This window comes from Pristis pectinata, chromosome 31, assembly GCF_009764475.1.
Source record: "Pristis pectinata isolate sPriPec2 chromosome 31, sPriPec2.1.pri, whole genome shotgun sequence".
NCBI lineage: Eukaryota > Metazoa > Chordata > Chondrichthyes > Rhinopristiformes > Pristidae > Pristis > Pristis pectinata.
The window spans coordinates 11,970,043-11,997,381 of record NC_067435.1 but is presented as its reverse complement, the minus strand read 5'-3'; the positions used below and the strand labels follow the sequence as shown (position 1 = coordinate 11,997,381).

Genomic DNA, 27,339 nt, shown 5'->3' with positions numbered 1-27,339 from the left:
AAAAGCTATTTTTTTTTTGAGTAATTGTACCCTTGACCACTTCAGTCTGCACCTGATCAAAGTCCAGTCGAGTTTATTGTCATCTGCACAAGTACATGTGTGCACAGGTGCAATGAAAAACTTACTTGCAGCAGCATCACAGGCTCAGAGCATCAGATAAGCAGCATTCACAAGAAAAACATAAATTAAACATAAATTATACACAGTTTATACATGAAAGAACACAATTAGAATAAAAAAATTCTAAGTCCAATTTAGTGCAAAGTGTTGCTGTACTGAGGTAGTGATTAGGGTTGTGCAGGTTGTCTCAAGAAACGAATGGTTGAAGGGAAGGAGCTGTTCTTGAACTTGGTGGTGTGGGACTTCAGGCTCCTGTACCTCCCGCGAGAAGAGGGCACGGCCGGGATGGTGGGGATCTTTGATGATAGATCACAGACATCCCTTTCGTTCTTTCCTCCCCTCCCGGTCTCTTCTGCAAGTTAAAATGCACCTGAAACGCATCTGTCTTCTCACTTTTGGCTGTCCTGATGAAGGATCCTTGACCCAAAACACCGACGTTTCTCTCCCCATGGATGCTGCTTGACCTGCTGAGTGTTGCTAACATTTCTGTTTTTGTTTTGGATTTGCAGCATCTACAGTCTTTTGTTACAATGACTACAGTCTAACTACTTCCACATTATGAAGCAACTGCAAAGATCTTGAAGATTGATGTTATTTTTGTATTATATCTGCTTTGCTTTGGGCTCTCTGTTTGCGGAGAACTGTCTGTAGGATTCCAGATGTGTCACACACGTAGGTTAAGCAGATCATTAAACATCAGGCAGGGAATGTCACTGATGTCATGTGACATTCAACAGCAAGACTGTAAGATGTAAGCAGGTGACACTGAATTGGATCTGACTGCAACAAAGAAGGAAGCCATTTGGCCATCTGGTTCATGCCCACTCCCATCAGGCCCATTCCCCCCTTTCCTTATCTCCCTGTATCTCTGCAACTTACTCTCTCTCAGATGTCCACCAACTCCAGTCTTTTGCTACTTACCTACACTGGAGGTAATCTGCAGTGGGCAGTGAACCTACCAGAACATCTTTGGGACGTGGGAGGAAACCTGAGCATCCGTCAGTAACCCACACAGTCACAGGGATAACGTGTAAACTCCACGCAACAGCATCTGAGGTCAGGATCGAACCAGGGTCACTGGAGCTGTGAGGCAGCAGCACTAACTGCTGCACCACCATGCCATACAATGGACAAGATCTTCAAACCCAAGGCTATAGATTACAGCTGCCCATTATGGACCCCAATCCCTTGAATCTGTTGTACCTCTTGTTACCCCCAAACCTTTGCACCATTCACTGACATTCCTGGAGGGGTGGTAAAGGGCTGGTGGTTGAAGAACTTATGATGAGTGCAATGAAACTGGTAGGTCCTTGCATCAGGCTTGTGCAGTGATCACATACCCCACTAATGGAGCAGAACCCAAACCACTTCTTTTCAGCATAAGGCAGGAGAAGTGGTGGCCAGTGTCGGAACAGCAAGCTCCCACAGATGACAGTGGCCAGATCCATTTCTGTTAAGCAATGTTGAGTGAGGAATAAATGGGATCTGAAGAGAACCTATTTATCAACAGAATAGTTCCATGGGATCTCTGAGAGAGCAACATCTCTTTAGGATGGCACCTCCCTCGTCACTGATCCAAACATCGGTCCGGAGTTTGGTGCCTCTTTGGCCTTCCTCAGGGAAGTGACAGTGTGTTTCCTTTTTGAACAACCACAGTGCATCTGGTGGGTGAACGCACACAGTGTTGTTGCCTCAGGAACTCCAGGGTTAGGTTTTAATGGTCAAGAGGTTTGCCAGTTAAGGGTACCTCTGTGTGTCTGAAGACTCATGCAGGTCATTTGGAATTAGCTTCCCCAAAGTAAGTCAGTGAATCAGTTGTCTCTTATAGCAGTCTGGTTGCGCCATGGCCTCTGTAACTGATACCAGGTTTTCAATTTTATGTTTATTTAATTAACTCAGTTTAACTTTCCCAGTTGCTATGGTAGGATTCAAATTATTATCTCCAGGTAATTAATCAAGGCTTCTGGATAACTAGCCCAGTGAAATAATTACAACATCACTGCAACACCACAATCAAAGCTTATCAACATATTTACGTCTGTTTTTACAGTAACACTGTTTTTTCTTTCCACAGATGCTGTCTGACCTGTTGAATGTTTCCAGCATTTTATTTCAGATCTAGTTAATCAGCTGGCCATGGAAGACTGTGAAATGCCCACAGCATCTTGGCAGGGTTAAGGGATAAGGGGTTAGTGCATGAAAATGGCACTGAGGTGAAAGCTCAGCCGTGATGTTAGTGAATTAGGGAACTAGGGGCTGGATGACCTATTCCTGCTTCTATTGCTTATCTTCTTATGAAGAGCCAGGATAAGAAGCAGGGGGGAGGGTTTGTTGGGAGACGGCAGGTGATCAGCCTGTGGCTAATGGAATGAAGGTCGATGCTGACATGGGTAGCCACTGGCAAAGTCTTGCAATCCAGAGCAGCAGGGAGTGAAGGCAGTGTGGAGCACTGACAGCCAAGCCGGGTGAAGCCATCTCTCGCACTCCTCCTAGGAAGGTTTCAGAAATCAGCTCATCTCATAGGACTTACACGAGCCGTACTTCCATTCCCTGCCATCTCCTAACAGCTGCCCCCTCGCCACTTCTCACCCTCACACTGCTTCTTACTCTGCCTCTTCTTAAGAAATCAGAGCAGGAGTGGGTCGAGACTACTTTACCAATCAACAGGGTTCTGGCTGATCTTCTACCTCAATGTTACTTCCCATTCTATGCCCACTTTTCCACGTTCCCCTCATATCTAAAAATCTATCGATCTCTGTTCTGGATGAACTCAATAACTGCACCCCCCCCCCCCCCCCCAAAGCCCTCTGAGGTTGGGGATTCCAACAATTCACCACTATCTGAGAGAAGAAATGTCTCCTCATTTGGGAGTTGATGCACACTGCAACCACTGTGTGAACCCCAATGGGAACCCTTTACTCTGAGACTGTGGTCCTTGGTGCTGGTCTCTTCGACCAGCGGAAACATTCTCCACACTTCTCCCATGTTAAGCCTTTTGTACATTTAGAACATAGAACATAGAACACTACAGCACAGTACAGGCCCTTCAGCCCACAATGTTGTGCTGACATTTTATCCTGCTCTAAGATCTATCTAACCCTTCCCTCCCACATAGCTCCCTATTTTTCAATTGAGTTACCTCTCATTCTTATACTCGAAGGAACTCTAGCCTAGTCAGTCTCTTATCCGACAGACCTGTCATTCCAGGACGCAATTCCAGTGGCTTCTCTTTCCCCAGTAGTCCATCAGTTCAAAGTGTGAAGCAAAAGCTGAAACTCAGACAGCAAGAACATAAGGAGAGCAGGTGGTTCAACAACAACTTCCATTGATATGGCAGCTTTAATGTAGCAAGAAAGTCCCACAGCACTCCACAGGAGTGTTAGCAAACAAAAGCAATGAGCTGCATAAGGTCAGAGGCTGGGTATCCCGCAGATTCACCCACTGACGCCCCAGAGCTCTCCCACTGTCTACAAGACACACGTCAAGAATGTGATACAATGCTCTCCACTCGCCTGATGAGTGTGGCTCCAATGACACTCAAGAAGCTTGACACCAGATGAAAAGATGAACTCTTGGTCTCCCAATCTACCTCTTCGTGGCCCTTGCACTGTATTTGTCTACCTGCACTGCATTCCTCTGTATCTGCCACACTATATTCTGCATTCTGTTTCCTTTTTACTCACTTGATGTACTTCTGTGTGTCATCATCTGCCTGGATGGAACGCAAACCAAGGTGTTTCACTGTATCTTATTACACATGACAATACAATACCAACACCATCCAATACACTGTAGGCTGATTGGTTGACACACCATCTACCACCTCAGGTTACTCACCACGGCCAATCAGACAGCACCTCCCAAAGCCATGATGTCTGCTATCAAGGACAAGGGCAGCAGATGTAGGGGCACATCACCACCTGCAGATTCCCCTCCAAGTTGCTCACCATCCTGACATAGAAATATATCACTGGTCCTCCACTCTTGTGTCTAAATCCTCAAGCTCCCTCCCCAACAACGCTGTGAAATCGCCTTCATTGGAAGGACTACGACAGCTCAGGAAGGCAGCTCGGATCCACCGTGTACAAGTTTCAAGTCAGGAGTGTGAGGGAACACTCTCCACTTGCCTGGGTGAGGGCAGCTTCAACAACACTCAAGAAGCTTGACACCATGCAGGACATAGCAGCCCGCTTGATAGGCACCCCATCCACACCCACTCACTCACTCCACCACTGACGCACAGTAGCAGCAGTTTGTACCATCTACAGGATGCACTGCAGCAACTCACCAGGACTCCTTAGGCAGCACCTTCCAAACCCACCGCCTCTACCAGCTGGAAGGACAAGGTTAACAAAAGCATGGGGAACACCAGCCCCTGGAAGTTTCCGCCAAGCCACACACCATCCTCACTTGGAAATGTATCGTTATTCCTTCGCTGGGTCAACTCCCTCCCTAACAGCACTGTGGGTGTACCCACACCTCAAGGACTGCAGCAGTTCAAGAAGGCAGCCCGCCACCACCTTCTCAAGGGCAACTAGGGATGGGCAACTAAATGCTGGCTCAGCATCCCTTGATGCTCCACTTGATCTCTTTCACATCCCTCAGATGAATAAAAAAGAGTTTGAAGGAGGAGAAATGTTCAGGAACTCTCAGAACTTGGTGGCACGGTGAGGGTTGGGCAACGTATGAGGAATGATAAGATTTAGTATGATTGAAAGGGCAGAACAAGTGAGGCATGGAGATCACGGAAGGCAGACACCGTCCAGGAGTTTTCAGCACCTCACATTCCGCCTGGGCAGTCTCCAAACTGGCGAATGAACATTGAATTCTCAAACTTCTGGTAACCGATTCACCTGCCAGCTCTTGCTCCAGCCATTCCCCCCCACCTTCTTATACTGGCTATCTCCCCTCTATCTTTCAGTCCAGATGAAGGGTCTTGTTCTGTCCATAGGTGCTGCCTGACCCGCTGAGTTCCTCCAGCGCTTTGTGTGTTGCTCCAGACTCAGGCATCTGCAGTCTCTTGTGTCTCAGATTTTTAAAACTGAGCCATTGCAAAATATACAGGAAGTGTCAGTCAGTGAGTGAAGGGTTGGTTGGCGATCGGGTCTTGTAGTGAGTTCAGACTTGAGCAGTAAGAACTTGGGTGACCCCAGGTTCACGGAGGGAGAAAGAGGAACAATAACACAAGAAAACAGGAGCAGGAGTAGGCCACTCGGCCCTTCAAGCCTGTTCCGCCATTCTATATGATCATGGCTGATCGATGCTGGCCTCAACTCCTCTTCTGTGCCATAACCCTTTCAAATATCCATCTCCACCTGAAATATATCTAATGATCTGACCTCCACCACCCTCGAGGGCAGAGAATTCCAGAGATTCACCACCCTCTTGAGAGAAGAAATTTCTACCCACTTTAGGTTTAAATGACAGGCCCCTTATTTGGCAACTGTGCCCCGGTGTCTGCGACCCTCCTGCCAGAGTGCATGGGTGGGCATAGATGAGGGTCTCAGCACCAGACGAGCTGAGGCAGAAGTGGAAGTGGGCGACGTTCTGGGGTTATGGTGACGGTAAATGATCCAGAACTCTTCTGGGGATCTGATCTAACACCAGGTGCCTGGACAGTTCACGCTGTTCCATACTCAGAGCGAAGAGCAAACCTGAGAGTCAACAGGAAGTCCAATGTCTCTACCAGTTAGTGGGAGGTTGTCACCCACATCACCTGGGGCTGGTCCTCTGTAGCAAGGACCTCAGCACTTTCAAACCTTAGGGAGGCACCAGGAATGGGAAAAGGACAAACTGCGGGCTGCGGCCCACTCTGGGAAATATGTGAGCAGCTCGTGGCAAAGTTGGAAACCCAGGACGAGACTTCACAGCCGTCCTCAGACCCTCTGATAAAACCTTCCTCGGGAGACCATGGGGGATTTCCACCGAGTGAATCTTCACACACACAGTGCGCATTCGTCATAAATGGCTATGTGGGCTTCCCCCTTGTAATCCGGTTTCCTCCCACTTCCCAAAGACAAGCAGGCAGTAGGCTAATTGTCCGCTATAATGGCACTAGTATAGGATCAGTATTAGACCTAACACTGAGCTACTTAGATTGCCCTGGACCGAAAAGGCACTCCCCAAGATCTTTATGGAGGCAGACCAGCTATACTGCACCAGACAGGAATAACTGGGCAATAACATCTGGATTTATGATGGGCTACTTCCTAATGACTTCCAAAGCACAATGGTTACAACCTTTGGCGAGAAGGCAATAGCATCCTGACAGCTCAGAACGAGTCAGGACTGACAGGGAGTGCACTATCACATCAGCAGTTTGATAAAGCATCTCTCGTTTTGAACACTGGTCTGGGTGAACTCAATAACCAACCCAAGGGCTTAATCTATACAGACTCCAACACCAACAAAGTCCAGATAGAGGCAATCTTTCATTGTCAGCAAATGAAACAGAAAGAAAGCAAAGCAATATATGTGTGGTGGCTTGGTATATCATGAGTTCAGATAAGCCTCATGATTAAAACTCTGAAGAGAGGATGCAGATTCACATCACTCTCCACTCCTGCTGGGATAGGCTACAAGAAAGCAATATATTCTTCACTCCTCAGGAAAAGAGTTAAATCTGCCCCTGTCATGTTACAAATCATGTATTAAAATTTGGAAATAGTTTTCTTTGGGCAAAAGCATAGAAACGTAAAAGAAAAATGTCTTCAATTCAATAGCACCTTCTGCATCACTTTCAGGACACCCAAGAGTGGATTACAACCATTGAAATACAATGAACAACACCAATGCTGAAAGTTGCAGTAGAATGTCAGGCGTTCAGGCAAAGATCATTAAAAGAGGCTGTGTGTGGGAAATGAAATGAAAAGGAGAAATGGGTTTCATTTAAGAGGCTTTGATGAAGCGGCTGTGCATGACATTGGTTAGATTAGAGCTGAAGAAAAGATATTAGGGAGATGGGGGTTTGAAGGATGAGAGATTTCAAACACCATGGATTGCTGTGGAGGAATCTAATTGAATTGTTCAAAGCTTTGAAAAGATCTCTGATACTAAATAATGAAAAATGATTTATATTTGCCAATGAATTATTACATTGGATATCCTGGAAACAAGAGGAGGCCATTCAACCCTACAAGTCTGTTCTAGCATTCAAGGCTGCTAACTCCACATACCCCAGTACCTTTGCTCAGCAATAATCTACCAAGCTAATTTTTAAAATCAACCGTCCACTTAATACCAGTTGCTCTTTGCAGAAGAGTATTCCAAATCCCCACCATCCGCGCCATGCCATCTTCTCCCAGCTGCCACTGGGCAGGAGGTACAGAAGCCTGAAGTCCCACACCACCAGGTTCAGGAACAGCTGCTTCCCTTAACCATTTGGTTCTTGAACCGACCTGCACAACCCTAATCACTACCTCAGTATAGCAACACTGTGACCACTTTGATCGTGTTGCACTGATATGGACTTTGGCTTTTTTTGTTCTAATTTGTGTTCTTTCTTGTAAAAATTGTGTATAATTTATGCTTTTCTTGTGAATGCTGCTTATCTGATGCTATCTGCCTGTGATGCTGCTGCAAGTAATTTTTCCATTGTGCCTGTACTTGTGCATATGACAATAAACTTTGACTTTGACTTTGAAATCCCTAACCCCCTCTGTTTCTAAACTTCGCTCCTGAGAGGCCTGGGTCCGATTTTTAGACTTGGTCCCTTATTCCGGGACTCCACAGCCAGAATGATTTGTCTCTCGATTTGTTTCATCATTTCTCTTGATATCTTGAGAACTTCAGCCAAAGGTTCCGTTCCCTGCATCCCACACTACAACCTCCACTAACCTCCTAAGTTCAAATACAACCCTGGTTGGTTGGTTTCTCCTTTTAACATCCCCCATGAAGTCCAAGAGATGTTCTGGCAACCTATGCTGTGCTTCATAAGATCACAAGAAAGTAGGAGCAGGAGTAGGCCACTCGGCCCCTCAAGCCTGCCCTGCTATTCAATATGATCATGGCTGATCTGCCCTAGGTCTCAACTCTTCTGTGCCAGTTCCCCATAACCCTCAATTACCTGATCTTTCAAAAATATATCTACTTCTTCTTTAAATACCCCCAGTGATCCAGCCTCCACAACCCTGCAGGGTAGAGAATTCACCACCCTCTGTTTTAAACGGACCTCAGTTTTGAATGAACCCCTAATTTTGCAAAAATGCGACAAGCTAACAACTGAATCAGCTAAGGATTAACACCAAAACATAAAGGGAACTTACATTTACTTTTTTTCATCCCAATTTCTCATTAAAACTATTTGCATTAACCATTTATTGAAGTTTTCCAAGCTTTATCACCACAGCTAATATCTTAAATAAGAAAGAACTTGCACTTATCCAACACCTAATATGGTAATTGTCAATTGGTTCATTATTGTCACATGTACTGAGATACAGTAAAAAGCTTTTGTTTGCATGTCATCCAGACAGATTATTCCATACACAAGTACATCAAGGTAGTAAAAAGAAAAATGGAGTGCAGCATATAGCGTTGCAGCTACAGAGAAAGTGCAGTGCAGGTAGACAAATAAAGTGCAAGGCCTCAACAAGGTAGACTGAGAGATTAAGAGTTCATCTTAATTGTATAAGAGGTCCATTCAAGAGTATTATAACAGTGGGATAGAAGCTGTCCTTGAATCTGGTGATATGCGTTCTCAAGCTTTTGTATCTTCAGAACATCCAACAGTAGTTTACCATATTTTGTCTTGGAAACATTTTGTAAGTCCCTTAAGGGGAAAGCATTGAAAGGTAATGAGAAGTGGAGAGCAAGTATGTATGGAGGATGATCAGAGGTACAGGGAAAGGTGTAAGGGTAATTACACGTGGCAGGGACGTATGCTGGTCCCATTCAGGGGTCCCAAACCGCTTTAGCGCAAATGAAATGTGGTCCTTGCTATGTGAAAAACAGGAACCAACTTGCATCAGCCACTTCTCACCGGCAATAATGTGATAATTACAAAATAATATTGTAAGTGATAAATATTGTTCAGGATGCCACGGAGAAGTCTGTTGCCCTTCTTTGAAATAATGCATGGGATCTTTTCATATCCACCTGAGGGACCAGATTAAGTTTGGTTTAAGATCATATACTAATGGTATTTCCTTCAACAAGTCCGCTCTCCCTCAGTACTGCACTGGAATTTTAGGTTGGAGCTTTAAGATATCTTATTTGTTACATGTACATCGAAACACGCAGTGAAATGCATCTTTTTTTGCGTAGGGTGTTCTGGGGGCAGCCTGCAAGTGTTGCCACGCCTCCGGCGCCAACATAGCATGCCCACAACTTCCTAACCCGTACATCTTTGGAATGTGGGAGGAAACTGGAGCACCCGGAGGAAACCCACGCAGACACCGGGAGAACGTACAAACTCCTTACAGACAGCGGTCGGAATTGAACCCGGGTCGTTGGCGCTGTAATAGCTTTACCCTAACCGCTACACTACCATTCCTGCCCTACACTACCGTATAGATAAATGTCTGGAGGGGGACTTGAACCCACAACTTACTGACTCAGAGACTGGGACCCATTATTTCATGGTTAATAAGGGGTGGCGCATGGCTGTTAAGAAGGGAGGGGATGAAAAATGTTTGGTCAGGAGGGAGTAAACAATATTTGTCCTCTTCATTGTCCTGCTCCACCTTACCTGCCCACCCTGGCCTCCCTCATGTTCAATTCCATTCGTAACTCCCCAGCAACTGAAAGAGCCCGTGGCTACATGCAGCAAGACCTCGGGAATGTTCAGGCACAGGTTGATAAGTGGCAGGCAACATTCGTTCCACAAAAGTGCCAGGTAATCTCCAACAGGCGAGAGTTGAAGCACCTTCAATGGCACTACCATTGGTGAGTCCCCTCCCTCAACATCTTGTGGCCACCATTAAAAACTCACCTGGACCAGCCATGTAAATGCCATGACTTCAAGAGCAGGTCAGTGGTTGGGTATCTGTGGTGTGTGACTCATCTCCTAACACCCCAAGGCCTTGCCAGAGCCTACAAGGCACAAGTGTGATGGAATGTTCTTCACACAAATGGAGAAGTGCAGCTCCAGTGACATTCAAGAAGCTCAACAACATACAGGACAGAGCAGCCCACTTGATTGGCATCCCACCAACCACTGTAAACGTTCATTCTTTCCCCCACCTGCGCACAGTGGCTGCTGTGTGCACCGTCTACAAAATTCACTGCAGTTGCTTGCAGAAGCTACTCCAACAGCACCTCCCAAACTCACGGACAGCACTAAGGACAGCAGGCACATGGGAACGTCACTACCTGCAGGGTCCTCTCCAAGTTTCTGATCATCCTGATCTGTCCTTCACCGTCACTGGGTCCAAACTCTGGAACTCATTCCCCAACAGCTCTGTGGGAGCATCTTCACTGGAAGGACGGCAGGTAATCAAGAAGGTGGCTCACCACCACATTTCAAAGGTGGTTAGGGATGAGAAATAGATGCTGGCCCTGCCAATAACTTCCGGATCCCAGAAAATGAATAAATAAAAACATGGAGTAATTGTGACATGAACATTAGTTGACATTGAGCAAGAGACACACACATTAATGTTGGGGTAGTACGTGATATGTGGAAATAAGATGTCCGACTGGCTGAATAAATATTTGCCTTTTCCATTTTTCTTCACGTCCTTGTTATTTCACATGGTCTTGTACTGAACCCAGTTGGTAAAGCAATCAACTCATCAAGTTAGATGCAGTACTGTCCATGTTTAAGTTAGATAGACGCCCAGTTTTATAAGGCAACTAGCCCCTCTTTGCTTGCCTCTGCGATTGGCATGATATTTATACCATGATTAAGTAGGGATATTATCCAGTTATTTGATAACTAATGTTAAATACGCAGACCTTAATTCATTTGTAATCCACACATCCTGTGTCATAATTATCAAGTGGTTGGTGGTCCTGATACTGTACAGCTGGGAGTTACAAATGGAATTGAGCATGAGAGAGGTCAGGATGGACAGGTAAGGGACGGAAGTCACAGGCTGCAGGCTAAATACATTCTGCTTGAGCTGAATGCATTTGATGACCAGTCAGTTTTGTTGTTCACTTGGTAAAACTATTGTCTCTGGGTCTAAAGTTGAAGTCCAGAGACTCCATTCATTCAAGGACAGAATCTGTCCTCGTATCCCGGTGCAGAACTGAGGGAGCATCACACTATTGGAAATGCCTTCTTTGAATGAAACGTTAATCCTGTTCCTGCCTGCTCATTCAGGTGGACACAAAAAGACCCATTGTCCTACCTGCTGAACATTTCCAAACAGATTGTCTGGACATGGTGAGAGCTTGCTGTGCACAAATCGGCCGCTGCCTTTCCTCATCGGCTGTGATGCACTGAAAGAGGTGTGAAAGATTCAGTAGGAATGCCTTTGCTCCCCTTTTGCCCCACTGGTTCTATTGCTGATGACAAATACTTTGAGTCTGTTACATTGCAGACGTCAAATTATTTATTAAAAAAAGCAAAAAAAATCATTTATTTCACTCCAGTATTGTCTGATATAGAGCCAGGAATCTATAATAACTGTTCCAATCTGCAAATCTTTCTCAGCAACATGGCAACCTCTAGCTGGTGCAGTGGTCCTACAATTTACAGTAATTTGACATTTTGACCTGCAGATTGCAGGGATGATAATTCTCACGTCACACTGTACAATACAGCTGACATCCTTTCAGTTGAAGACTAGAACAGCTTGTAAGGACAGCAAAAACTGTGAGGTCAAAATGACTTTGAAATCCAAGTGAGACAAACTGGATAAAATATGGGCCTACTCAGTATCTCAGATACTCAGTTCCACAATCTGCTTTTATGAGTGAAATGAGAGTCCTGAATTTGTATTGCACCTTTCACATCCTTTCAGGCTGTCATTGGTTATTAATGTTTGAACTGTTGTGATATAGAAGACTCAGGAGCCGTATTATGCACTGCAAGATCCCACAAGCAGCAATGTTATAGAGTCACACAGCATGCAAACAGGTTCTTTGACCTGACTGGTCCATGCCGGCCAGGGTTCCCATCTAAGCTGGTCCCATTTGCCTGCGTTTGGCCCATATCCCTCTAAACCATTCCCATCCATGTACCTGTCCAAGTACCTTTTAAATGTTGTTAATGCACCTGCCTCAACCACTTCCTCTGGCAGCTCGTTCCATATACTGACCACCCTCTGGGTGAAAACGTTGTCCCTCAGGTTCCCATTAAATCTCTCCCCTCTCACCTTAAACCTATGCTCTCTAGTTCTTGATTCCCCAACCCTGGGAAAAAGACTGCCCATTCACCCCATCTATGCCCCTCATAGTTTTATACAATGTGACAATGACCATTTTAGTGATGTTGGTTGCAAGAGAAATGTTGGTCCCAGTACATCAGTGACATCTCCCCTGCTCTTCTTTGAAATAACGGCTGGGATCTTTTACCTCTGACTGCAGGGCATTGTTCAAAAGACTGGCCTTCTGACAGGGCAGTGTCCTCTCTGTACAGGGTCAGGGTAGACTTTGGTGTCACATCCCTGGGAACCTGCTGACTCAGAGGTGAGAAGACACACTTGGCACCACACTTACTTTTCACATTTGCCCTGCTAAGAATCATACGTGAAATACATCTTACCACCTCAAACCAGCTCCCAGCTTCAAACCAGCTCCCAGCTTCAAACCGACTCCAGTGGGAAAAGGAATCCGAGGGGATAACTGATCTAGAAAGTGAAGCCATCGTGTTAGTGCAACAAATGTTCTCCTGGGTCTTCAGTAAACGTTACTCAGATTGTGTAACAACACCACTCCGAGGGTATGGAGGCCGAGTGAGGATGGTAGGTGGACCTGTAGCCCCACAACTCCATCAGCCCGGGTTCGATCCTGACCTCTGGTACTGTGTGTGTGGTATTGGCGTGTTCTCTCTGTGTCCGTGTGGGCTTCTCCAGTCTCCCCTCACCTCCCGAAGATCCGATGATAGGCAGGTTAATTGGCTCCTGTAAATTGCTCCTGGGGATAGGTGGGAGGCAGGAGACTCTGGGTATGAGACAGAATAGGGTGCAGGGAGAATGGGATTGATGAGATTGCTCTGAAACTCCATGGACTCAATGGCCTGCTCCTTTGTCATGGTGAAATAAATGACTTTTCTCTGGAGCTTCAAAGGCTGAGGGACGACCTGGTAGATTATGAGAGGCGTTGACAGGGTAGATAGTTAGTCTGTTTCCTAGGGTGGAAGTGTCAAATACTAGAGGGCATAGGTTAAAGGTGAGAGAAGGAAAGTCTAAAGGCACATTTTTTTACTTATAGAGTGGTAGGTGCCTGGAATGTGCTGCTGGGGAGGTGGTAGGAGCAGATGTGATAGCTTTTAGACAGACATATGACCAGACAAGGAATGGGAGGAATACAGACCATATGCAGGCAGATGGGATTAGTTTAATTTGCCATCATTGCTGTCAAAGGCCTTTTCCTGTGCTGTACTGTTCTATGTCCTATAAATATGTGACATTCACTGCTGATCTTGAATAAAGCTGCCCCAAACACTCAGCAATCTCCATAGCTTGGGTTTCCTTCCCCTTTCCCAACCTTTGGTCCTGTCATCCATCATTTCCACAGGATCTCTGGTGCCCGGCAGCTGTGATGTCAACAAGTTGGCCGAGCAACTGATCGCATTAAAGAATTCTCACAGACTCTAAACCGGGAAACAAAATTGCAGGTCTTTTCATTATCTTTATAAATAGTGTCACAAATATAATAAAGAAAGGAATGTACAGTTAAGATTAGAGGCTGTAATATCATAAATAAATTCCAATGTTCCAAGATCTGGCATAGATTCAATGGGCCAAATAGCCTCCTTTTATGCTGTGAGGAAAATAATGAGAAAATATCTTCTGTCTTAACATGATCAGACATGAGAAATCCAGAAGTCGGCTTTATAAACTATTTTTGGTAAAATACAAATCCTTCTCCAAAACAACATTCTTTCCTGTCAGCCCAGACCCTGTTGTAAAAACTGTGACAGTAACAATGAGTGTAACCCAGCAATAAAGTAAAACTAAAACCCTGTTCAAGCGAAGAGAAGAAAGAAGTTTAGTGACTGGAAGAGCTTGGCATGATAAGGATGTTTCTGAAAATCGAACATCGCACTCCTGGGAGCGGATTAGAGGTTCTTATTTCTATTGGAAGTAGCACTCTAAGATCAACAATTCTGTCATTCTGCTTTGTGGAGTGTGGCTTAGTAGGGATGTAGCTTTAATTGAATTGTTTTTAAAATAATTAGTTAAAATGTCTGCTGAGAGGCTTGGAAACCACTGTGTGAAGGGAAGGTGGAGGCAAAAACATTACTCTTAAAGAGTACCTGGATGAAACTTGATGTATCGTAACCTTTTAGTTTCAATAAGCTGGATAAAAGTTTTATCTAGTTTATCTAGTCTGAAAGGTAATGATTAAGCTCAATAAAAGTCTGCCAGACTAATGGGTGAATGTCTTCCTTCAGTCCTGTAAATGTCTATGATTTTCCATTGACCAACACTGATAGATTAGAACTGGTTTTGTTTGTAAGTTTGTGATCAAACTACTCATTGAAGTTCTTGAGACACAAGAGAATGCAGATGCTGGAATCCAGAGCAACACATAAAATGCTGGAGGAACTCAGCAGGTCAGGCAGCATCTATGGAGGGAAATGGATAGTCAATGTTACATCTGGATCCAGATAAAAGGTCTCAACCCGAAACGTTGACTGTCCATTTCCCTCCACAGATGCTGCCTGACCCGCTGAGCTCCTCCAGCGCTTTGTGTGTTGACACCGAGATTCTTCACATTTTACTTTTTGGTGGATTGAGCACATCTGTGATCAGTGTACAAGAGTCCCAGGCACATCCCTATTCTGTTAAGATTATTTTGCTGAATATAGTGACAAACCTTTGGTGAGCGAGAGTGGAGGTGATTAGGAACTTCTCATTTCAATCAAGCTTGGTGACCATATGGTATAAGTTGTTTTATGCACATAATTTATGTGTAACTAACCTCCATTCACTATACTTATCAGGAGAAAGATCCTGTTTTTATCAGGAGAAATTGCTGTGGTTTCCCTGTACTTTAAAAATATCCTGTTCTGCGTAGATTGACCTTGCCTGTGTGCAATAGACTGGTTGCCGTGACTTGCATGACCTGCCCCAGTTCCAACTCATTAACTAATATCATATTGTCAATAAATACTTAACTAGGTACGATAGATGACTGAGTGAATCCAATGGAAATTACCCCGTATTTGCACACACACACTTTGTTTTCTGGGTTATTGGGTCCCAAAGGAACTTAAAGAACAGGGCTCTTGAAAACACACACCACCAGGCTCAACGACAGCTTCTATCCTGTTGTTATAAGACAGTTGAACGGACCTCTTGTATGTTGAAGTTGAACTCTTGACCTCACAATCTACCTCATCATGGCCCTTGCACCTTATTGTCTACCTGCACTACACTTTCTCTGTAACTGTAACCATAATAAATTTGGCATGTCCCCTCTGACCCTCACCAATTTTTATCGATGCATCGCAGAAAGCATCCTATCCGGATGTATCATGGCTTGGTATGGCAACTGCTCTACCTGTGACCGCAAGAAACTGCAGAGAGTTGTGGACACAGCTCAGCACATCATGGAAACCAGCCTCCCATCCATAGACTCTGTCTACACTTCTTGCTGCCTTGGTAAAGCCACATAATCAAAGACCCCACCCACCCGGGACATTCTCTCTTCTCCCCTGTATCAGAAGATACAAAAGCTTGAAAGCATGTACCACCAGGCTCAAGGACAGCTTCTATCTCACTGTTATAAGACTATTGAACAGTCCCCTAGTACATCCCTCCATACCATCGGTAGTATCAACAGGAGGCGCTGCCTCTGGAAGGCAACATCCATCATCAAAGATCCCCACCATCCAGGCCACGCCATCTTCTCGCAGCTACCATTGGGCAGGAGGTGCATAAGCCTGAAGTCCCACACCACCAGGTTCAAGAACAGCTACTTCCTTTCAACTATTCGATTCTTGAACCAACCGGCACAACCCTCACCTACACTATGAACGCTTTGATCACTTTGCACTAAAATGGATTTTGTGTTTTGTTTTTGTTCTAATTGTGTTCTCTCTTGTAAAAATTGGGTATTATTTATTTAGTGTATATTATTCTTGTGAATGCTGCTTATCTGATGCTCTGTGCCTGTGATGCTGCTGCAAATAAGTTTTCATTGCACCTGTGCACACATGGACTTGTGTATATGGCAATAAACTTGACTTTGACATTTTCTCCTCTTCACCCCATTTCCCTGCATCGCTGTACTCAGTCTTGGCATGAGGTCATCCACCTGAAATGTTAGCTCTGCTGCTCCCTCCACAGATGCTGCCTGACCTGCTGAGCACTGCCAGCGTTCTCTTTTTTGTCCTGCACAAGAAAAGGAATAAACCATTCAAACCTGTTCTATAGATTATTCCATATAATCATGGCTGACCTGTGACCTAACACCATACACCTGCCTTTATCCCATATTCCAGAATATGGTTAACAAATATTTATTAATCTCAGATATAAAATTAATATAATATCTTTTGCATTTTACAGAAACACATCCAGACAATCTCTAATATAAAATCAAAAACTACTGTAAATACTCAGCAGGTCAGGCAGCATCAGTGGAAAGGGAAACAAGGTTTTTTTTAGAGTGGATGGTCTTTCATCAGCATTTACTTTTTTGGTTTCAGATTTCCAGCATCTGCAGTAGTTTACTTTGGTTCTATGAATCTCTGTCTACAAGCTGCCAAGTTCTACAAGTCCGGTTGACAATGAGTGGTAGTGTTAACTGATATGTTTTAATTCAAAGTCAAAGTTGAGTTTATTGTCAGATGCATAAGTCCACGTATGCACAGGTGCAATGAAAAACTTACCTGCAGCAGCATCACAGGCACATAACATCAGAGAAGCAGCATTCACAAGAAAAACATGAACATAAAATAGACACAGTTTTTACAAGAAAACACAATTAGAACGAAAAAAGGTCCATTTTAGTGGAAATTGGTTATGGTGTTGCTGTACTGAGGTAGTGATTAGGGTTGTGCAGGTGGATTCAAGAACCAAATGGTTGAAGGGAAGCAGCTGTTCTTGAACGTGGTGGTGTGGGACTTCAGGCTTCTGTACCTCCTGCCTGATGGGAGCTGCGAGAAGTAAACATGGTGATAATAAGTACAAATACAACAACAATTACAATGGCAAGTGCAAAACCACAGAACGGTGCAAAGAGTGCAGTGCAGCCTGAAGTAGTGCAAAATGAAACGTTAAAGTAACAATAACAGAATAACCGAGGGAGGCAGAGAGAGGGATATTAAGGGATGGATAATAAATGCTACCTGACTAGTGATGTCCACAGTCATACAAAAGGAAACAAACTCATGGAATTGTTATAGCACAAAAGGGGGCCATTTGACTATGCTGGCTTTTTATAAGCACAATTCAGTTGGTCCTTCTGATTTTTAATGTCAACTGCCTAAATTAGTATTTAATGTGAGAGATTTTAATGTAAGGACAGGGGACATTTTTGCCGTTTTACACTCCTGGTATGAATATCTAGAACTCTCAGGTTGGATCTCATGTGATGTAGGGAGAAGGTTCCTTCTAATCTGCTTAAAGATTATGACTCAGTCCTTCCCCTTAAAAAGCACAGTGCTGGAATGAAACAGTTACAGTCCTGCCAACTGTGTGACGTCGTAATTTTCCACATTATTGAGACCGCTGATTTAGGTTCCCGATAGACTTCTTCCTGAAGAGAGAATCATCCATGTATTTTTCTTCTCCCAACTTCCCCTTTTCCAAGCGTTCCCAGTGGCCCACCATTTATCCAGAACTCCAGGGCTTATCCTGTCATACTCTGGTCTGCAGTCTGTCCTCACCTCTCTCCATTCTCCACCTAAGCACTCATTCTCTCTGTAATAAGCTCTGAGAAGACAGAGACACGTGCTGTTCACTTGCATGCAGTCATCTTTACTTTTTTTTAGTAAAGATGCCCTGTCAGCCTGTGCTGCTCCCCCCCACCTTCTTATTCTGGCTCCTGCCCTCTTCCTTTCCAGTCCTGATGAAGGGTCTCGACCTGAAACGTCGACTGTTTATTTCCCTCCACAGATGCTGCCTGACCTGCTGAGTTCCTCCAGCATCTTGTGTGTATTTACTTTTTCCCTCCTCCTGACTCCCCCTGCTGGTGGGTTATACTACAGCAACCCAAGGCACAGCTCAGTCATGTCTCACCATTACATGCGTTACATGCGCTTGACACCCTCTACCCTTTCCACCATCTACAAGGCGCCCAGGAGCATAATGGATTGATCGGATGGGAACAACACCAACAAATTTCAAGAAGCTCAACATCATCCAGGGCAACGAACAAACTACTGGAAGAATTCAGCGGGTCAGACAGCATCTGTGGAGGGAAACGGACAGTCAACATTTCAGGTTGAGACCCTTCATTTGGACTGTTCATCCAGGACAATGCAGCCCAGTTAATTTTCTCCCTAACCACTGTCCAAAACGTTCATTCCCTTCACCGCTGGTGTACCGCGGCTGCAGTGTGTGCAGGTCACAACATGCTTTGTGGGGCTGGAGCAACACACAAGATGCTGGAGGAACTCAGCGGGTCAGGCAGCATCTAGGGAGGGAATTCAGAATTTCTGGGTTTCTCAGGAAGGGGAGCGGTTGATCACAGAGCAGGGGTTTGACCAGTGCGGGAAGGGAGATAGACAGTGGGGATTTGCCCCAGGGGTTAGAGGGAATGAAGTGTTCCCCAGGTTCACACGCACCGTGAATCTGGCAGTCTCAGCTCCTGTTGATCACCCTCTTTCTCAAGTTTAAAAACATAACCCTTCGCTCTCTCTCCCTTCTCCCTCTCTCTCCATCAAAGGCCTGCTTTTCCACTAGAAATCCCCTCTCAATTTACTGCAAGGGTATTTGATGTCGTCACTTATTAAAATTTTCCATTAATCTTCATCAGTATCAAAGCACGTTTCATAAGTTGTCACAGGATCCCATCCAATCAATTCTACAGTTGGTTGGCTTAGACCAGTCTGCTGAGTAACCTGGAAGATGACTAATGCTTTGAGCTGGTCAATTGAAACAATATTGTGCAGAGACTACTGTATATGGGCAAAGAACTTGATGGACAACTTTCTAATTCTGTCTCTGTTGGCACTGGAGTCACTGTGCTAGACAGTGGTCGGTGTCAATGTGAAATCAAGCTTGCAAGAGTAAAGCCCAAGCCTAAGTTAACAGTACAGAGTGGATATAACCCAGTTAATAAAGCACCTTAATATTATTCCCATTTTGATCCAAGCCCCTTACACGGTAAAGATCAGGATTTATCCAAGTTTGTTTGCTTCATTTCTGCAACACACAAAGTGCTGGAGGAACTCAATGAGTCAGGCAGCATCTGTGGAGGGAAATGGACAGTCAACGTTTCGGGTCGAGGCCCTTCATCTGGACTGGAAAAAGAGGGGAGATCGTCAGTATAAAAAGGTGGGGGGAAGGGGTGGAGCAAGAGCTGGCAGGTGATAGGTGGATCCAGGTGAGGGGGTGATGGGCAGGTGAGGGAGGGGGGTAATGGGAATGATGTACAAAGCCGGGAGGTGATAGGTGGAAGTGACAAAGGGCTGAAGACGACGGAATCTGATAGGAGAGGAAGGTGGAGCCTGGAATAAAGGGAGGGAGGTGGGGAGGGGAACCGGCGGGAGGCGTGTCTGGCGATGGGCAGATGGAGAGGGTGGGGGGGGGAAGATGGTTATAGGTGCAAAATGCTTTGCAGCTACTTATTCAGGTCACCCCCTTAAAGCCATGACCTCTCAAAGTGCATGGGAACACCGCCGCCTACAGCTTCCACTGCAAATCAAACACCAGCCCAATGTGGGGATGTATCGCTGGGTCCCAAATCCAGTATCTCCTTCCCCAACAGTATGGTGGGGGCCCACCAGAAAGCCTATAGTTGTTCAGGAAGAAGCATGTCATCACCTTCTCAAGGGCAGGGACAGATGGGCTACATACACGCGCCTTGCCTCCGTGCTGTCAATGAAATGGAAGGATCACCAGAACTGATATTGGTATTGGTTTATTATTGTCACTTGTACCGAGGTACAGTGAAAAACTTGTTTTGCATACTGATTGTACAGACCAATTCATTACACAGTGCAGTTACATTGGGTTAGTACAGAGTGCATTGAGGTAGTACAGGTAAAAACAATAACAGTACAGAGTAAAGTGTCACAGCTACAGAGAAAGTGCAGTGCACTAAGGTGCAAGGTCACAACAAGGTCGATTGTGAGGTCGGAGTCCATCTCATCGTATAAGGGAACTGTTCAATAGTCTTATCACAGTGGGATAGAAGCTGTCCTTGAGCCTGGTGGTACGTGCCCTCAGGCTCCTGTATCTTCTATCTGATGGAAGAGGAGAGAAGAGAGAATGACTCACGTGGGTGAGGTCTTTGATTATGCCGGCTGCTTCACCAAGGCAGCGAGAGGTAAAGACAGAGTTCAAGGAGGGGAGGCTGGTTTCCATGACACGCTGGGCTGTGCCTACAACTCTCTGCAGTTTCTTGCAGTCCTGGGCAGAGCAGTTGCCATACCAAGCCCTGATACATCCAGATAGAATGGACCAAATGGCCTTCATCAACCTTCCAAACCCTGCTGTTTGAATTCACAACCTATCTCCGAGACCATAATGTAATCTGGTGTTCAGGTAGAGAACACTGGAGAGGTTGAAGTGCAGACCAAAATGTTAAACTGAAGTAAATAATATTGCTTTGAAATGTACATTTTAGCACCTAGGGACACTGTAAATAAATTTGCCTCTGATTTTAAATTAAACAAATACACATAACCACTCCAGGAATGCTGCACCTTTTAAAAAACATGTCATCTGTGGCTCAGTGGGTAGCTTTCTCTCTCCTGAGTCGGAGATTGTGGGTTCAAATTCTACCCTAGACTCCAGCACAGAAATCTAGGCTATCAGTGTAGCACTGGGGGAGTGCTGTACTGTTGGAGATGTGGTCTTGCTGACCAGATGGCAAATATTTTGAAGAACCATAGACCCATAGAACAGTACAGCACAATACAGGCCCTGCAGCCCACCATGTTGTGCCAACCTTGCCTAAGTCTATCTAACCCCTTCCTCCCACATATCCGCCTATTTTAAATTCCTCCATATGCTTATCTAACAATCTCTTGAATTTGACCAACGTACCTGCCTCCACCACCACCCCAGGCAGTGCATTCCATGCCCCAACCACACTCTGGGTAAAAAACTTCCCTCTGATATCTCCCTTGAACTTCCCACCCATTACTTTAAAACCATGGCCTCTTGTATTGAGCATTGGTGCCCTGGGAAAGAGGTGCTGGCTGTCTACTCTATCTATTCCTCTTAATATTTTGTATACCTCTATCATGTCTCCTCTCATCCTCCTTCTCTCCAAAGAGTAAAGCCCTAGCTCCCTTAGTCTCTCCTCATAATGCATACTCTCCAAACCGGGCAGCATCCTGGTAAATCTCCTCTGCACCCTTTCCAATGCTTCCACAAGTGGAGGGAAGCTTCCCCCAAGGGTGTTGTGTAGCTAAATCATCTCCCTCAGGTAACAGCTCAAGAGGGAAAGGTCTGGTGATTGTCACGTTACAACTAGGTGGCGGTGGAGCTGCAGCCTCTCAGCTCCAGTGACCCGGGTTCGATCCTGACCTCCGGTGCCGCCTGTGTGGAATTTGCACCTTCTCCCCCTCGGGTTTCCTCCGTTTCCCTCCCACATCCCCAAAACGTGCGGGTCGGTAGGTTAATTGCCCCTAGCGTGTAGGCGAGTGCTGGAATAGCGGGGAGAGTCAGGGTAGGATTGGGCATGGGGAACTAGGCATGCCTCCGTGTGGTATCTGTGACACTGTTAGTGGGAGCTTGCTGTGCGCGACCTGGCAGTCACGTTTCCTACAGCACAGTTGGGACTGCATTTCGATGGTTTCTGATTGGCTGTGGAGCGCTTTATCGAACAGGAAGGCACAATGTAAATACTTCAATATATTTTTAAAAATATTTGTATCCTATATACTGCAATGGAATATTTAAAAAAAAACTAGCCTTAAAAATAATTCTTCAAGTCTCCTGATTTTTATTTATTTGGTTGGAAGGTAAAATAATGGTGTTATATATGTTTCTGTTTAAGAGAAGTGTTTGAATCAGACACGGCTGGGAGATCTGGCAGTGCCAGTTTGCAAGGTGAAGATTTATTCGGTCCTTTGATCGTCGGAGAAGCTGGTCTCTGGGATCTGAAATCGGTTCGTGCAGAGATTCCCCCCGTGGATGGAAGGGAGGGGAGCCGAGGTTGGCGGAAATCCCTTGACCCTTTGGTAGGATGGCCCCGGACCGGGTCCTCCCCGCTTCCGACGCTGTTGGAGCAAACCTGGGCTCCGGTGAGACTACGAGCCAGTTTTAATCCTGGTTCGTGTCGGTTTCCAGTGGATTTCACAGTCCAGTGACCGTGTCCCTCTCTCTGCACTCAGGAGCGCATGGATTTCAGGTGAGTGACTTCTTCTGCGGCTTAACATTCGGCGATTTAAATAAAAAAAATCTCCACACACTATTTTAATGAATAGAACGGTTTAGCAGCTCCTTCGGAATTTGACTGCTTTTTAAAACAGGCTGCGCATAATTTCATTTTAGATTCAGAACTCGTTCCAGGATCCAGTGGGTTTAGCACCTGTTTAACGGAGGGGGAAGGGATGGTCGGAGGCATTTCATCCTCAGCCTGTGGCGAACACACTCGGTTACAGGGTTAGATGGTTGGATGGTTCTCTCTGGGGTTTGACTGGGAACTTTTAGCCTCCAGCGTTGTAGATAGTCACGCTTCTGTCTGTGAAGACTTGGGCTGTTTTAAGTAACCCCCGGTATCTTTCCAGACTTTATATGTGATGTACACCCCAATGTTGCTTTAAGGAACGGGCTGAACGGATTGATACAGCTACTCAAATGCTTTCACCTGGCCCGGATAACGGGCATCTCTATAGGGCAGGGGTCTTCAGCGTTGAGTGACATGTGCTGGTTAATTCCCCGTTTAGATAAGGCTGGAAGCCAGTGATGTGGAACCCCTCCTCAGGAGTTAACCGGCTACATTTCTTACATTCCCTTTGTGGTGCAGAAGGCGGGGATTCGGCCCGTCGAGTCTGTGCAAGCTCTCAGAACGTTCCTGGCCCACTTGGGTTTTCTCCGGTTTCCTGCCACACTCAGAGGGTTGGTAGGTTAACAGGTCACTGCAAATTGCCCCTCTGAATCTGGGAGTCTGAATGGGAATGTGGGGAGAATAAAATGGGACTAATGTAGAAGGCAGCTCGATGGTTGGCATGACCTCCGTGGGCTGAAGGGACTGATTCTGTGCTGCATGGTATGAGTCCAGTCTCCACAGATGCTGCCCGACCTGTTGAGTATTTCCACCTTTTTCTGTTTTTATTTCAGATTTCCAGTACCTGCAGTTTTTTTGACTTTTGAATTTGTATTTCCTTGTCTTATCCAGGTATACTTAACAATTTTGCTCTCCATGGTTGCTGCCTGACCTGCTGAGTATTTACAGTACTTTCACTTTTTAAATACAAAGTTGAACTGGGGAAAGGCAGCATCCATATGGCGAGACAAGAAATTCTGCAGATGCTGGGATCTGGAGCAATGCACAAAAAGTGCTGGAGGAACTCAGCAGGTCAGGCAGCATCCATGGAGGGAAATAACCGGTCGACGTTTTGGGCCGAGACCCTTCATCAGGACTGGAAAGGAAGAGGGCAGAAGCCAGAATAAGAAGGGAGAGAGAGGTGCACACGCAGACAGGGGATAGGTGAGTCCAGGTGAGAGGGGGAAGGGAGGTGAGTGGGGAAGATGTAGGAAGCTGAGAGGTGATCGGTAGAAGAGGCCAAGGGCTGAAGAAGGAGGAATCTGGTAGGAGAGGGCAGTGGACCATGGAATAAAGGATGGGGGAGGAGAGGAGAGAGATGTGCAGGTCATCAAGGCAGGGGAAGGGAGCCATAGGAATAAGGGAAGACAAAGAAGGGGAGGGGTTACCAGATGTTAGAGAAATCGACGTTGAGGCCATCAGGTTGGAGACTCCCCAGGCAGAATATGAGGTGTTACTCCTCCAGCCTGCGCCTGGCCTCAACGTGGCAGTAGAGGGGGGCCGTGGATAGACACGTCAGTATGGGAGTGGGATGTGGAATTGAAGTGGGTGGCCACCGGGAGGTCCTGGCTGTTGCGGCGGATGGAGTAAAGGTGCTCGACAAAGCGGTCACCCAATCTGCGTCGGGTCTCACCGATGTACAGGAGGCAAATATATCCCTGCTACCAGGAATTTCTCTGTAGAGAATGCAACAAGTGGAGTGTAACCCTGGGTAGAACATGAATAAGGGTCATTTGCCACAGTCATGCCCATGTAATTCTGTTGTTAGTTCTTTGTGATTTAATGCTCTATTTTCAAAGCCTGTGGAACCTCCTCAGATGAGTCACTGGCAAACCTAGATGTATGACTTTCTATTCCCTCATTTGTCATTGAGTTATACGGTACAGAAACAGGCCCTTCAGCTCAACTCGTCCATGCTGACCAAGTTGCTCAGCTAAGCATGTCCCATTTGCCTGTGTTTGGCCCATACCCTTTCCAAATCTTTCCTAAGAATGTCACTGTCCAAATATCTTTTAAACATTGTAATTGTACCCACCCCTACCACTTCTCCACTTACCCCTTTAAATTTTTCTCCTACCCTGGGGAGAAAGACAGTGACCATTCACCTTGTCTATGCCCCTTATGATCTTGTATACCTCCAGAAGGTCATCCCTAAGATTCCTTCGCTCCAGGGGAGAAAAGCCCCAGCCTATCCAGTCTCCCCTTATAACTTAAGCCCTCCAGTCCTGGCAACATCCTTGTGAATCTTTCCTGCACCCTCTCTAGCTTATTCACTTCCTTCCTATTACCACGGCAACCAGAACTGCACACAATACTCCAAGTGTGGTCTCATCAATGTCTGGTACAGTTGTAACATGACAGCCCAACACTTGTACTCAATGTCCTGATCGATGAAGGCCTTCTTCACTGCCCTGTCTACCTGTGTGGATATTATAATTGTGTACATATATTTATAACATTATAAACCATGTTGCTCCAACACCCCAACGTAAGTCTTTGCGTTTCATGGGCAGCGTCTTTAAATAATAGAATACTTGGGGACTGAACTTACCAGGAGGTAGAAGTTGTGCTGCAGCTTTATGCACTTGTGGTTAGACCACATCTGGAGCAGATGTGGGGTGCGCCTTAAGGAGATTATATTGGTTTTGGAGGAAGAGCCCTTTTGATTTACCAGAATGATACCTGGACTTCAAGGGTTAAATTATGAGGAGATTATACAAGCAAGGGTTCTATTGCATGGAATTTAGAAGGTCAGTGACTGATTTTGATATTAATAGGGCTGGGGGGAGGGATGAAGAGAAACTATTCCAAGGGGGTTTCCAACTGGGAAGCAGAGCCTAAGTATTGAGCCAAGTCTTTCAGGAATGAACTTTCAAGAGTGACAGGACTTCAGCACGAGGATTTCTCTTCCAGAAACAGCAAACGATAGAAGTTTTAAATTTGAGATTGACAGACTTTTGTTAAAGACTGTCAGAGATAAAGAGAAACGACCTGTTTCCGGAGTCAGACCCCAGATCAGGAACAACCTCAGTGAGTGGTGGAACAGTTCTGAGAGGCCAAATGGCTTCCTCGTGTGTGACGGAGGGCAGGAAATTTGGTGGAAGGAGCTGAGGTGGATTTGAAGATCTTGTCGCCGTTGACTTCTAAAACCTGATTGCATTTGGTGTGAAATGGAGATTCACAGAAACCTCCAAGTAGGTTTGTTAATATTTACCTGGAGGTAGTCTTACTGGATCACTGCAGTGAAGCCTTGGCTGCTCACACAGGCAGTGTTATTCATATTGGCCTAGAGTGACTGTTGGATATTTGTGGAAACTCTCACCCACCCCATTGTCCCTTTTGGACTTAACTACTCCACTGTTCTCTTGGCCAGACGCCTTTGCTCTTCTCTCTGTGGGCATTGTGACAATGCAAAACTGCTCTCTGTGTCTGAACTCGCACTGTATCCCATTCACCCGTCACCCCTAACCTCGCTGACTCACACTGAAGCCTGGTTCTGCAACAAACCATACTTTTTTTTGAAAAATTCTTCTCCTACTCTCCAAAACCTTCCTTGGTCTCACCCCTCCCTATATCTGCAGTCTCCTCCAGCTCCAGAGTCCAACAAAATATTTGCCTTCCTTCGGTTCCAGCTTCTTAATTGTCCCTGAATTTAATTGCTCCACCACTGGCTTCTGGCAAAGTCTCTCTCTGATGCCCCTCTTGCTCTCTGTCTCCCTCTCCTTTAATATGCTTCTCTTAATTTACTTCCTTCATCAATGTTTGATTGCCCATATTACTACTTGTGTTAATTACAGTTAATGTACCTGTGAAACTGCTCAGGGCATTTTAGGTGCTGAATGAATGGAGTTTAGTGTACAGTAACCCATTTATCTTTTTTTATAATATTCAATTTTGGGATCTGGGCTTTGGCAGCAAGGGTAGAATTTATTGCCCATCTCTAATTGCCCTTGAGAATGTGGTGGTGAGCTGTCTTTCTCAAACCTCTATGGCCCTGTGAAGGTATGTCCACACAGCAGAGGGTTCCAGGATCTCGAGCCGGTGATATTCCCAAATCAGGGTGGTGCGCAACCTGTAGGGGACCTGACTCCTGCTTCTCTTGTCCTTCTGATCGGCAGAGGTTGGGGGGGGGGGGTGGGGGGGGGGGGGGGGTTGCTGGTGGTGGTGCTGTTGGAATATCCTGGGCAGGTAACTGCACCGTGTTTTGCAGGGGGTACCCACCACAGCCACTGTGGGCCCATGGCGGAGGGGGAGAATGTTTCGGTTCATTGACGGGCTGCTTTATCCTGGATGGAGTTGAGCTTCGGAACTGGAGGGTTTGGGTTATAAAGAGAGGCTGGATAGGCCAGGACACTTCTCCCTGGAGCGTAGGAGTCTGAGGGATGATGTTAGGGTGGTTTATAACATCATGAGGAGCATAGATAAGGTGAGTAGCCAAAGTCTATTTTCCCCAGGGTAGGGGAGTCCAGAAATAAAGGGCATAGGTTTAAA

The 27,339-nt window shown here is 45.7% G+C and overlaps 1 protein-coding gene across 4 annotated transcripts in view; it reads left to right on the top strand.

Moving 5' to 3' along the window:
* The first annotated feature begins 22,039 nt into the window (after positions 1–22,039).
* Positions 22,040–27,339, top strand: part of LOC127585070 (voltage-dependent P/Q-type calcium channel subunit alpha-1A-like) — a 486,564-nt gene continuing 481,264 nt past the window's right edge. For all 4 annotated transcript variants that reach the window (XM_052042225.1, XM_052042224.1, XM_052042223.1 and 1 more), the window contains exons 1-2: positions 22,040–22,197; positions 22,357–22,710. In XM_052042225.1, the coding sequence (XP_051898185.1) occupies positions 22,700–22,710 (11 nt within the window). In that variant the 5' untranslated portion in view covers positions 22,040–22,197; positions 22,357–22,699. The remainder of the gene's footprint in view (positions 22,198–22,356; positions 22,711–27,339) is intronic.